Source organism: Anopheles marshallii, chromosome 2, assembly GCF_943734725.1.
Source record: "Anopheles marshallii chromosome 2, idAnoMarsDA_429_01, whole genome shotgun sequence".
NCBI lineage: Eukaryota > Metazoa > Arthropoda > Insecta > Diptera > Culicidae > Anopheles > Anopheles marshallii.
In genome coordinates, this window is record NC_071326.1 from 89,120,031 (window position 1) to 89,132,539 (window position 12,509).

The 12,509-nt window shown below is 46.7% G+C and overlaps 1 protein-coding gene across 1 annotated transcript in view; it reads left to right on the forward strand.

Annotated features, from left to right (window-relative positions):
* The first annotated feature begins 8,669 nt into the window (after window positions 1–8,669).
* Window positions 8,670–12,509, forward strand: part of LOC128709325 (probable serine/threonine-protein kinase tsuA) — a 218,520-nt gene continuing 214,680 nt past the window's right edge. The window contains exon 1 of the mRNA XM_053804313.1: window positions 8,670–8,883. Coding sequence (XP_053660288.1) covers window positions 8,695–8,883 — 189 coding nt within the window. The 5' untranslated portion in view covers window positions 8,670–8,694. The remainder of the gene's footprint in view (window positions 8,884–12,509) is intronic.

Below are 12,509 nucleotides of genomic sequence, written 5' to 3' on the forward strand. Positions count from 1 at the left end.
TCGATCGAGAGAAAAATCAACAAGCAACATAGCAACGAAACAAAAAGTGCGTCCGAATCCGAATTATCGAGCAGCACGACCCGACTGTGGAGTAGAGTACACATGGTAGATATTGGCGAATACGCAAGACAAACAAAGCCTTACTCCCCTCCCCCCCCCCAAAAAAAAAAAGACTTCCTGGAGGGTTTCCATGGAATTTGGAGCAAAGTAATTGTGGATATTAAGGTCTCTTCGTTTAGTTGGAAAGCAGAAAGACTGTAACATTAGGGTAGGAAAGTGCCTTAAAACAGTAGGAAAACAGAATGAGTTTGAGTCTAATTTGAATTTGAAACCTTCCTCCGGGGCCGGGGTTTTTGTTTTTCCCGCCATTCGGTTCTAATGGATTGACAAACAAAGGATTGGCGAATTGGAAGGATGAAACATGCAGGAGCTTTAGTCTCGATTTCCCTCGGGGGGATAACTCCCCGAACGTTGGGTTAGTTGCAATGGGTCAGGATGTTTGTGTTTTGTGTCTGTGTGTGTGTTACGATTGTTACCCTTCTTGACCAACTAGCGAGTACATAAAACCTTCCGAATAATACCTCCCAGTGTGCTGGATGTGAAATATCGTACGAGGCTCGCTTCATGAGGTAGCGAATTGGGCAGATTCTTTAAATGCTCCTATGACAAATTTGATATTGGGACATAAAACTAAATGGAGTGGAAAGCAAACCCGGCTTCGAAAGCGATAGAACCCCCAGACATGCAACAGACGGTCTGCTCGGCTCGTCCCATACAGAAGCAGCAGCTCACCAGGCGAAGAGGATCAAATAAAACTATTCGATTGTTTCCATCCGAACGAACTCCGGGGGCAAAACCTCTGGTAAAAGGGATCGAGAAAGAAAAGTCCAAAAAACCGATTACACCGCCGGACATACATGGGATTTCAAGTGCTCTCCGGCACCTTTAATCCTGGGAACCGAGATTGCGAAAAACCCATATAAACTCGAAGAAGTTTGCTCCTTGCTGCCAGTGCTTCCTTGGCGTTGGGTAGTGTCAGGTGAAAAATATCTCTCCGAGTGTATGCACTTGGCTGCACTCAATGGTCAAACATTTCTTGGGAATCCCCAGATCTCGGTGTGGGCAGAGAACTCATGCTTATGGTCGAAAATTTTACAACATCAGCAGGACCACCGGTGGTACGGCCGGAGGGAGAAAAACTAAATCCGGCAAGAAATCACTATAAATGTCTTCTTGGGAGGCATTCGAAGCCGGTGAAGTGGAAGACTGGTTGCGACAATGTGTTGGGGACGTCTTCCTGGGTCGCTTCTTTGTTGTTTTTTTTTATTTTTTTGTTCGCTTCCCATTTGGCGCAAAAGCTCTACGTGTGGCCGGTTAAGATCGGTCGATAAAAATTCTACAATCTCCAAAATTTTATCTGTTTCGGGTTGTTTTTGCTTCTGCCGTTTGCTGGGTACGGGTTACTCGTCTCATTCTTTCGGGTCCTTGATACTGTGGACAAACTTCCCGGCAGGGCGCTCGTGGTGAGAAAGGATTCTAAGACGCCACGCGCTCGACAACATGTTGCCATACTGCGCTACTTTTTCTTTCTGCTTTCCGGAGGGTCGTCCTGGTCAGTGCCATTCTTTAGCGGCAGCCAACGGGAACTGATTCGACTTGTGATGCCCAGCAGGGGGGGAGAGCTTACCTTCCGCAGGAAAATGTGCGGACTTATCTCATGAACGAGAGGCAGAATATGGAACCAAAGACAAGAAGAGAAGTTAAAGTCACAGTCAGCGTTAAAGCTGTTTCGTTAGCTGTCAGTGGCTCCCGGGGATTCGGTTGTTTTTTTCCGACGTTAGGATGGCCCCAGAACCAAGCGATTCAGCGCAAAACGTGGCAATCAGGATTGAAGAAAGGTTCAGCAAAGTGAAGGTGGGCAGATAAGGCAGGAATTCGCTTCGCCGTGCTTTTGTACCCCGTATCCAACTCCTGGCTGGATTGTCTTTTATTTCGGACTTCGCAGTCGGTTTTTCTTCGCAGCCCCCGGGATGGCGGAAATGTGCCCACGAAAAACTTTTTTCCCCGTACCGTGGACAGTGGAATGTTGCATGCGGGTGGGAGACGAGTCGCTAAAGGAAGTGAATGATTTGTATTCGAATTAAGCCACACTGTGGAAGTCGGAAGCGGACAGCAAAAAACAAAAAACCCTCATAGAAGGAGTGCCCACATAAAGCCTCATCTAGCGTGAGGTGATACAAGAAGTGATGGCCTCCACGTCTGGGTGGCCTGGTTTTTGTGGGGATCATTCCTTCTGGGGATGAATTCATTCCAATCGCAAACGAAAAGTTGTACCTTCTCGCCCATCCGGAAAAGGGTGTCCGTGGTTGATGGTTGACTCTTCCTTTTTTCCGTGCTCTAGCGTTCCTTGGCGAGGAAAAAAAGATTACGAAGGTCCGAAGGAAAACTCTCCTCTGGAACTTTGGTATATTTAGCTTATTTTTTGTTGGAAAGTTTTCATCTAGGAAAAAAGGAGATTGAGATTTGCCTGCTCCACGGGCAAAAAGAAGAGATCCCAATTTATGGTTGAATAGACGATGGGGTATGCTGTGGAAGAAGATATCACCCAAAACCTTCTTTGGTGTGTCACTTGCCTGTCGAGAGCGTGGAAGTTTTGGAACTTTTCCAGTTCATTAGTACTGGCCCCGGGTTGGAAAATAAGCCATCTATCCTCAGGGAGCAACCGGGGAATCCTTTGCGGGTCTTGATTTGGGTGATGTTTTGGTACGTCATTTTCTTGGACGGTAGTTTACGTTGCCATTAAATACCATTTCTGGTGAGCTGTCCGTGAACACGTCAGCGGCATTTACATGTCTGTACACAGCCCCGACCCTGAACACATCCGTCCCACGAGCGCTGGTAGGTCTCGGTCATGTGTGTTGTCGATTGTTTTCGATTTTACGTTGTGGGTGGATTCGTTTTTTCTTCTCCATTCCAGCGTTGTTTTTTCATATGCTCTCGAATTCAAAGCACTTTCAGTAGGAACCCACCTACTGCATGGGTGAGTGGTACGCCACCCAGTCAAGAGGACTTCAACCTTGAACTGGCGACCTTTATAGCTACAAAGGAAGGAAATCGTGATTGTGGGTGTGCGTTTGTATATCAATCCTATTGTGGTTGTTGGATTTTAGCTGAAAACCCCCCCGATAAAATCTATCCCTCTTTGAGGTTTACTGCTCAATTTCAAGTGTGTGAGTTCAATATCCCTTTTCCCTTACATTCGGGGTGGCTTACAGAATTAAATTAAAGTCCATTTGCTTGTGATTGGTATAAAGCTAGAGTTTAGACTTTGTAGATAAATTTATGTAAAACTAAGGATGGAAATCACTTGAAACGCTTTCACATACTTCCTATGATGGATGGACTATATAATGGTTTGAAAGTAGACCTAGCAACTGACGGCTAAATATGCTTCTTTTGAATGGTTTATTAATAAACACAACAACGATATTTCCATCCTCCAACCCTCCAAGACAGACCATTCACATGCGTCCGATAAGCGAGTGATGAAAATTATCATTTGAAAATATTGTTTTTAGCATGGTAATAAATTTAACCAACACGGGGTTGTTTAAATCAACCGCACGCACATACACACACGTATCCACAGATGCACCCTCTCGATAAACATGCTTCCTACATACTAATCACTTTGTAGCGCACTTGCTTGGCGTAACGCACAACCGCACACGCAATCGCGACCACTGGTGCCGGGTGAAAATCTTTAATGAAGTGCAAAATGAGTGCATCTTTTAATGATCCGACCGCGTGCGGCTGCCGTTCCTGGTACACGCGTGTCTGCAAATGCATCGCACGAAAAAAGTGCATCCATTAGGCACGGTTCGTTTGACACGGAGCGCCTATCAAGCGTACAAAGTGTCCGATCGGGGTGCGGGATTTATTTATTTCCTTTTTTCTTCTGTCCAGCCCCCGGCGGGATTTTTCTTAAACGTATCTCGAAAACGGTTGGCTGGGTGGATGATGAATCAGTCCCATCGTACGAGCGGATGGAGGCTGCACAAGTGAAAGAATGCCAATGGGAATTTCTTGTCGAACCACGCAACGCGCTCAACGCGCCGATAGGAAAGCCTTCGCTAAATCATACGTTTTATGAAACAGCTCGACAAAAAGGGGAATTCCTCCCTCCACCCCCATGTCACCCTCTCACCTTCCCACTCGATTAGGCGCAACATTGTACAAGCGACAGCAGCGCAGCGTGTGTAATGTTCATGAATGAAGTAAATATTTGCATTTTATTCGCCTTTACCCTGGGGCTGGGTGATCGATCATCAGCCACAACGCCCCTGTCCGTACGAACGGAAGGGATATAGGCCTACAGAGTGCAAACAGAACGCACATAGAACCTTCTACCGATTAGTGTGCGTTTGTGCGTTTTGTGTGTGTGGTTGTGGACGAAGAAGCGGCCCCGGTTCATGGTCACTCAATTACAAATTATTAACACAATATTTACGTGTGCGTACAGCGTGTGCCACTGGCGAGAATCTTACGTGGCGAGCTTGTGTGTATGGGTGGTTAAGTGTGAGGTCTCGAAGAACACAGTCCCCAGTACCTTTGGGAATATTCGCAGCGGAGGTCTCCTGAAGTGTACTCTAGTCCATGTGGTTCTGTTTGGAAATTGGATTACCGGACAGTGAGGTGAGAGTTTGTCACCTTGGGTGCGTAATTTGGAATGTGCCTCTAACCTTCAGGGAAATTCAAATCCTTCGAGAAATAGTCTTGAAGATATTTTAGTTAAGCTCAATAACCTCGAACATATAAAGTTACCTAAACGTATTCCATGTTCCACATCTTCGATATCGAACGAGAAAGAGAACGAGAAGTTTCATCAGTAAAACATATGGCACTGCGTGCTGCTACCGCATCTATGTGCAGCCATGTGGTCGATGGTTTAGAGCTTCATTTCTGGGATATTGCGTGTATCGAATAAATAAACATAACCTACATTCGGCGCGGCCCGCAGCCGGGCACGAGCTTAAACACTGGTTCTAGCAATAAACCGAACGATCTTGCGTGATCTAAACCACAGAAACATAAGCGCCGAGCTCACTTTCCCCCGTGTGCTCAATTTTTAGGTTATGTTGCTGTGTGCGTTCCGTGACATACCATTGCCATATGCAATTTTCCAACGGACACCCATAAACAAGGGATTTATTTTATCATTCCTCGAAGCCTATTAATCGATATGCGGGGTAAGCATTAACAGTGTGCCGTACTAGTTCCACCATGTTCATTTGATGCAAACCCCAATTGGAGGTCAGTTATGGTAACACCGGTTCCGCTACATCCCCTTGCCGAGGGAGTCGTTACTTTTGTGCTTTTTGTTTCGCGGATGGTTGGACCGCACCGTGGAGTGCAGTGGAATAATTTCGTCTGAAATTATACGTCTCGTCCACCCCTGGTCGAGAGGTTTCTTCAGACTTGGTTGCAGTGGGTGTGTAGGAGCGGTCATTATTTCTACCGGCCATTTACCTCGGTAGAATCATCGTATATGCCATTTTGGGACAACCGGTGAGGTCATTTTTAAGCGAGCTTAATCATAGTTTATTCTTGCGTAGTTAGATCCGGTTGCGTTACCGATTTGCGAGCCTCCCATTGCTGCAAGTAGTTAATGTGATTTCTGTTATGATTCTGACGTAATTTTCGCAAATGCTTTGGAGACAACTAAGAGTTCTCGTGCTTTTTATCACTTTTTTTTAAATTAAAACAAAAGAGCTCGAAAAAAAAACTGTATTCACATGTCCGAACGAATCTCCAATGCCACAGCGGAAACCAATTAAATCACGATTGCCCCTTTGGCTCTGGCGTTGGCAATAAAGAAATAAAGATCATCTCAAATCTAAACACCCGGCTGGCAGCGGTCAAACTTGCGGCCATTCTGTATTGCATCCAGACACACTCAAACAAACAAAAAAAAAAGGGGGGCTCAGAGCATACAACATCGATTCACGTCCATGTGAATTGCCTTCAGTTCGGTCGTGTTGAACCAGATCCGAAGTTGAACTTTCTTAATTGAACTTAATTAAAAAAACAACTCTCTCACTCGCTCAAACACTGTGTGCAGCTCGCCGGGTTGTTGGGTGGTTGGCAGATACCGGGGGAGGGTGTTTTTTTTAGTTTATTCATTGTGGACTACTTCCCACATCCCTGTCGATCAACAAACATTGATCTGTGTGCAAACTGTGCCGAGGTGCATACACGACGGTGCAGGGATAGCATCCTAGCGAACATGTGTTGTTGTTTCTTTTTTTATTCGTCGGTTGCATCATCATCATCGAGCTGGACCCCGGACTGGTGGAAAGTGTGAAAGGAAATGGAATAAAAAAAAATGCACAGCCAAATTGGGCAGCAAAAGGGGGAGGTCAACCGTTGGGGAGGAATAAACAAACGTTGGCAGCAACTAAATCAGCAGTTTTCTGCTCGTTTGGCTATCGTTTGGTTTGAATTTAATGTCTCGTACGTGTCACTGCGGATGGCATGCAGAGCTTGGGGGAGGGGTTTGGGGCCGAGAATGTATGTCCTGTTGGATATCCCGAGTGCATTTGGAAGTTGTTTCGGATGCTGTTCGGTGCTGGTGTACATTTCAATCCAATCCACCGTGTTGTTGGTGAGAGGACGCAAAGTGGAAACGAATTTACAGTTCGAGTCAAGCTTGACGTTTGCACTTATCCTTCTGGAGGTTCCAGACGTATCGAAGGCGATGTAAATGACAGTTGCCCTGATGGAAAACGCTTTGACGTGTTCGATTTTACAGCCTCAGTCTCAAGCAATTTAATTTCTCGTTCTGCATAACAAGACACCTCCAATGCTCCGAGTTCCTCGACTATTCTGGATATATGAAGCGAAGGAAGTCATCGGGAGTACCAACAAAAATAAAGAAAATTCTTCAAATTATTTGTGTCATTACGCACACACACACACACAGCGTGAACGCGATATGGAGACAAATTACAGCGACAAATAAAAACATATAAATCACCCCACCCATCGCCCATCACTCGAGCGTTACTTCCTGAACGATCTACGCTTAGACGTAGACATCGCTCTATGCTTTATGTGTAGCAACACACATAATTTCGTATTCATGCCCTCTGTGCGGAGGCTTACGGATTTTACGATCATGCTAAATGACGCTTTTTATTATTTATGACGATTGCTGCTTGTCACATCGGTGCGCTGTGGTGTACGCCGGCAAAGTGATCCTGAATCGCTTTATTATTTTTCAGCACACGCGGTCCCTGGGATGTGATCGTGTTCGTGTGTCACACGGGATGGTACTACAGTTGGAATATTCAATATTTTAGGACTTTTATTTTTTTATTGGCCATCCTATTGTTGGGCTCGCGTGTCGTTAACTGTGTGGTAAAATAATTTTATTGCATCCACGTCCCCATCCACGCAATTGCGTTTACAATTGTGCGTCATTCTGGCGGGGGGACGTTTCTGTGGGTGAGATGACGTGTTAGGGATGTGGCATGATTTTAAAGCCATCCTTGAAGTTCTTTTTGATGTAAATTGTTTGCAAACTTGTTCTTTATTAACGGATTTTCTTTTCCTTGCTCTTCGTCTACTTACAGGCAGTATCGAACGCACACGCTAGTGCCCATCAACCCTGTGTCCTGTGTCATTCGGAGAAAGAGCATCGCCGTCCCATCCCGCGCCCAGAACTGCTTGCCAAACCCAAGGTTGCAGCTTTTCCGCATTCATCGTCCTTTCTCTACTTTTTTTCTGTTACCCACAAAGCCTACCAAAAAGGAACACACACACTCCCTCAGAGATACACACACACCTCAACATTTGCTCCCTTGTCCACAGATCCACACACTTGAAAAAAAAACACACACACCCACAGAAACGCACTCACTGTTGTTCACCTGCTAGATGTACTCCTGTGCGCGCTCGTCGTAAAGCTGCTGTGCCGCCGCTGAAGTCCAAGCAAAACAAAACAAAACAACAAAATCTCCCCAAAGCGAAATTTTCCTCAAAACAGTCCAGCTTGCTTTAACCGCTTAAGATACGCGCCCAAGCCGCCGCCTCTAGTCAGCTTCCAGTGTAAGCCTGCGGAGTGTGAGAGTAACGTCAGGTGCAAACAATCAGCTCGTGTCTATCGTGCGTGTGTAGTGGGAGGGAAAGCCCAAAACCGGAAGTGCTTGATGTTTCCAAGTGTTCTCGAGCGCCAAGTTGTAATTCGGTGCCGTGTGGTGGTTTGGTCTGTTGAAGCAGCAACCAGCTGTCAGTGGCTAAAATAGAGCGATCGTGTCGTACAATACAGTTCCTCCGAAGGTTTGTCGTCTTCGAGAAAGTGTCAAGCGTGTCCACAGGTAGTTGGTGCGTGTGTGTTTGTGTGCACGTGTGTGCAAAAGTTAAAGAAATAAGAACAGGGCTCGCTTCCTTCCCCGATCGCCGTAGACGAGTGCGAGAAGCGATCACGTATGTGGTGTGCGTCAACAAGCGTGTGAATTAGTTCGTTGTGATATATACCTGTATTTCCTGCACGAGGTTTCTACCGGTGGTGATTACTGGTGCATCAATCCAGTAGCCTGCTAAAAAGTCGGTCTTCTTGTAGACAAAACCGTCCTCCCGGGGGAGAGGTTGTGTGATCAGTGTTTGTGTTTCAATTTGCCCGAGCGACACGCTATGGCCGCTATGGTAAACATGACCAACCTACTGAACGGCAAGGATTCGCGCTGGCTGCAGCTGGAGGTATGCCGGGAGTATCAGCGCAACAAATGCTCCCGTCCGGACACCGAGTGCAAGTTCGCACATCCGCCGGCAAACGTCGAAGTACAAAACGGACGCGTGACCGCGTGCTACGACAGTATTAAGGTAGGTAGACTAGATCCGAACAAGAAATTTCTAACGTTGTAATCCTTGGAGAACGCCACCACATGTTTGGGAGATAAAATTTGTAGAACTTTTCACCAGAGATCTCCGACCAATGTTATTCAAACCAGGTTTTTTTTGAGAGCTAGGTCTCTACCCAACATCTATTTTCCAACAGGGAACATTTTTGGATGAACTCCAAATTGAAGTCTTCATGATATGCAAAGCCAACCAGTCAGTAACTGTCGGATAACTTCCTCCAGCAGAACCATTCTAACAGACATTTTTAGCGTGACACAGCCTGTGTGGGAATGTGCCCACCGGTGCTAGCCTCGTCCAATATGTCCCGAACTTATGTCTGGATAATAGGAGGAGCGCCTCCGACCAGTTTCAAAGCGCCCAATGCCGTAGACCGTAAAATCGAGGTGGTAAAGTTTTTGCATTATAATAATTCCAAAATTAGAACGGGCGATGAAGGCGAATCCGTTCGCTCACCGTACCTCAAAATGGTATCCGACGTGTGAAAGGTTGAAAAAAGGTTATTGTAAGCCACCCGACGACTCGGCACGGTGCTGAACGCCAGAGTAACCGGGGTGGCTTTTAAGGCAGCTTCTCGGTGTCACAGGCTTTTTCCGGAATTTTCGACATAGTTTGGGCACATGTTTGTCCGAATTGATTAAATAATTACTGATGTTTTCGCTGTTGGAAGCGAAATTCTAGCTCTCGGGGTTTTATTTTTGTGGTCCGGAGTTGTATCATCTTCAAGAGGGTCGTTCCATCGCTGGTGAATAGCACCGCGCACTAATTGAGTTCTCATTCGGTCGTTGTTGGTCGATGAAGTTGCACCGTTTGTGTTGAGTCAGAAAAAAGAGCGGAGATGTTCCCGGAGGAACATTTTGCCTTATCACGTTCGAGTGGATGCTGGAGTTAATTAGAGCGCGAAATGAGCATGAAACGGAATGTTCGAGGTGCTTGCAACCATCACAACTAATCCAGTCTGAGTATGGTCTGGGTGAAAAAAAAAAGGAAGAGCCCATTGCATCCATGTTGGAATTCGGTAGTCTCTCGCCTTCATTTCCGGCATCCTGCCGGTCAGGTCCGGGGCATCGCTGTATACAGCCGGGCAGTAAATCGGTCAGCAGTAGCTTCCCCGTTCGGTTCCGGAAGCATCGGCTTCAATTCAATAACCGTTTTTGGGATAAATTTAATCATGCTCCGTTCCCACTTCTGTCAATCGATACACCTTCAGCGGACTCCTCATCGATATCACTTCCACCGCTGGCTGGGGAACGTTCTAAAACAGTTTGCCAAAAATCAATACCCTTCTCTCCCAGCAAAATGGTGGAACACGTTGGGAAATGGATCCGACTTCCGATTTGAATTTGAAGCGTTGTGTTGGTGTCGTTGCATGTTAGAGCATTTTTGACGACCGGGGAGAATGATCGGGCAGCGTCGATGGATTGGCGCGGAACCTGTCAGTCATGACCTCCCCGCACTTTGGAAGCCTTTACAGTACATCCTTGCGTTTGGCATTTGGATGTGGAAATCCAGAGAAGCGCACTCGTATGCGGGTGTGTGTGTGTGCCTGTGTTCGGTTCCGGTTGGTGTCCCACTTCCGGACATTCGCGCCCGTATTGGTATGCTAAACCATACCGATATGTTCGGGTGTGTGTGAGTTTCGAGGTGTATGTGCGAGGTGAATATTTCAGCATACGCCTCCGATGGATGGTAATGTTTTCCACACCGATACGCTCGACGAAAAGCGTGACACGTTGCGCCTGTGTGCCACGGTGTGCGGAATTAAAACCGAAAAATCCACCCGCCGAGTGGCATGTTGTGTTGTCGCTTGCTCCATCCTCAGCACGGTATATTAAAAAGGATTGCACGCACTGGTGTGGCTGGATGGTTGGGGAGTGGTGTGTGTGTGTGTGTATGTGGACCAGGCGCCACCGCGTCCGTGCACAGCTGCTTGCGGTGTCGGATTGAATGTCTCGATGGGTTTTGTATCGAACCATTCTCAATGTGCGAAACAACATGCTGCTACCAAACGTACACGTCATGTTCCGAGTCGATATTTCCAGCACATCCTTCCCGGAACTCATCGCCACGCTCCCCCCACCGTGAGGGTTTTGGGACTTTTTAACGGATCAAACGCGCACCGCTTCCGGCATCGTGAAAAAACAAAGTGAAATCGAGCGGCGTGTGGTAGAAAACAAAGCGGAAAATCATTCCGAGTCAAGTGCAGGAGGTTACGGTTACGCCGAATCGTCCATGTGTTTGAGCCACCGCGTGAAACGAAGAATCTCCTGGTTGCACAATTACTACACACAGACTCTGATGATGGTGAGCAAATGTTTAATCCAAATCCATTGCCTGGCGCTTGCCCGGGGTCACATAATTGATAAGTGATTCGGTTGGCAGACATCGTTTTAGTGCAGCGGTTCTGATGGGATGCTACTCCATTGCAAGTAATTCATTGTGGTGTGGGTATGGTACTGGTGTATGGTTGAACCATTTTGTTGGTGGTGAACCGTAGCATGATGCAAACCGTTCTTAGTGGTAGAAGTATGCACTTAATTAGGGTCGATGGATTCCTTGGAATTATAAAGCAGATCACGAATTGGAAGCAAATTAGGATCAAGTTATAGTTCTATCAAATGTGGTGGGAAATTTCTTAACAAATATAAACTCTCTCAACTTTTTTAAAGCTCCATTTGTTGATTTACTTGCATCTTCTCTCAAGAAAGCCTCAACAAACCAATGTTTTACTTTGTACTTGCGCTAACCATTTAAACATCTTCATAAGAGAGTGAACTTGAGCAACACTTCTGATTACTTTACGAGCAATATCATTAAATCATACACCGGCCCGGAGCGTTTGCAGCCATAATGTTTCACCTTCTAACAAGCCTCGCGATAGCGTCCACTTCGCCCGTCATCCTTGCGGGATCCGGGATGATAATGCTGAAAAGAAAACCGCTCGGTTAACACGCGCGGTCGAGCATTTTGAGCTGTGTGGCACCACGGTCACTTCCACTGGTGTGAAAAGTAACCATTTTCCAACACTCTCCATCCGGCGAAACACACGCTTTACAGACACTGAGGCTCTCCCCGGTGCCGAGGCTTTGTTTCGCAATTACAACGTCAAGAATTTCCTGTCAGCTTCCTGGGCGGGGTGAAGGGTGGATTGTGTTTTTTCGCCCCTGGGGGGATTTCCCTGCACAGTACACAAAAGCACAGGGAAGGTGAAAGCGCTTTTCCTTGTACTCGTCTACCCGGCTGCCCCTTCCTTCTGGCGCACCTTCCCGAGCCTCGCCGTCCACCCCTTCCCGTACCGAGCAGCATAAATGAGTGAGCATAACAGTAATGGTCTCTGCGCACCCGTCCTGTTGTGACGCTCCATCCAAAGGGAGGCAGGCCTAAGGTTATAAATAATAATAACAAGCCGAGTGGTGGCGGTGGTGGCACTCGTCCCAATCGTTGGTGTTGGGTGTCCTGATAGCGAAAGGTAAAGGTAAAAATCACGGATAATAAAAACCGGTGAAGAGAACTCCTTTACCTCACGGGTCAGGTCATGCTTTTTCCACTGGCGAATGAAAAGATTGCACATGAACATTCCGTATGCGCGG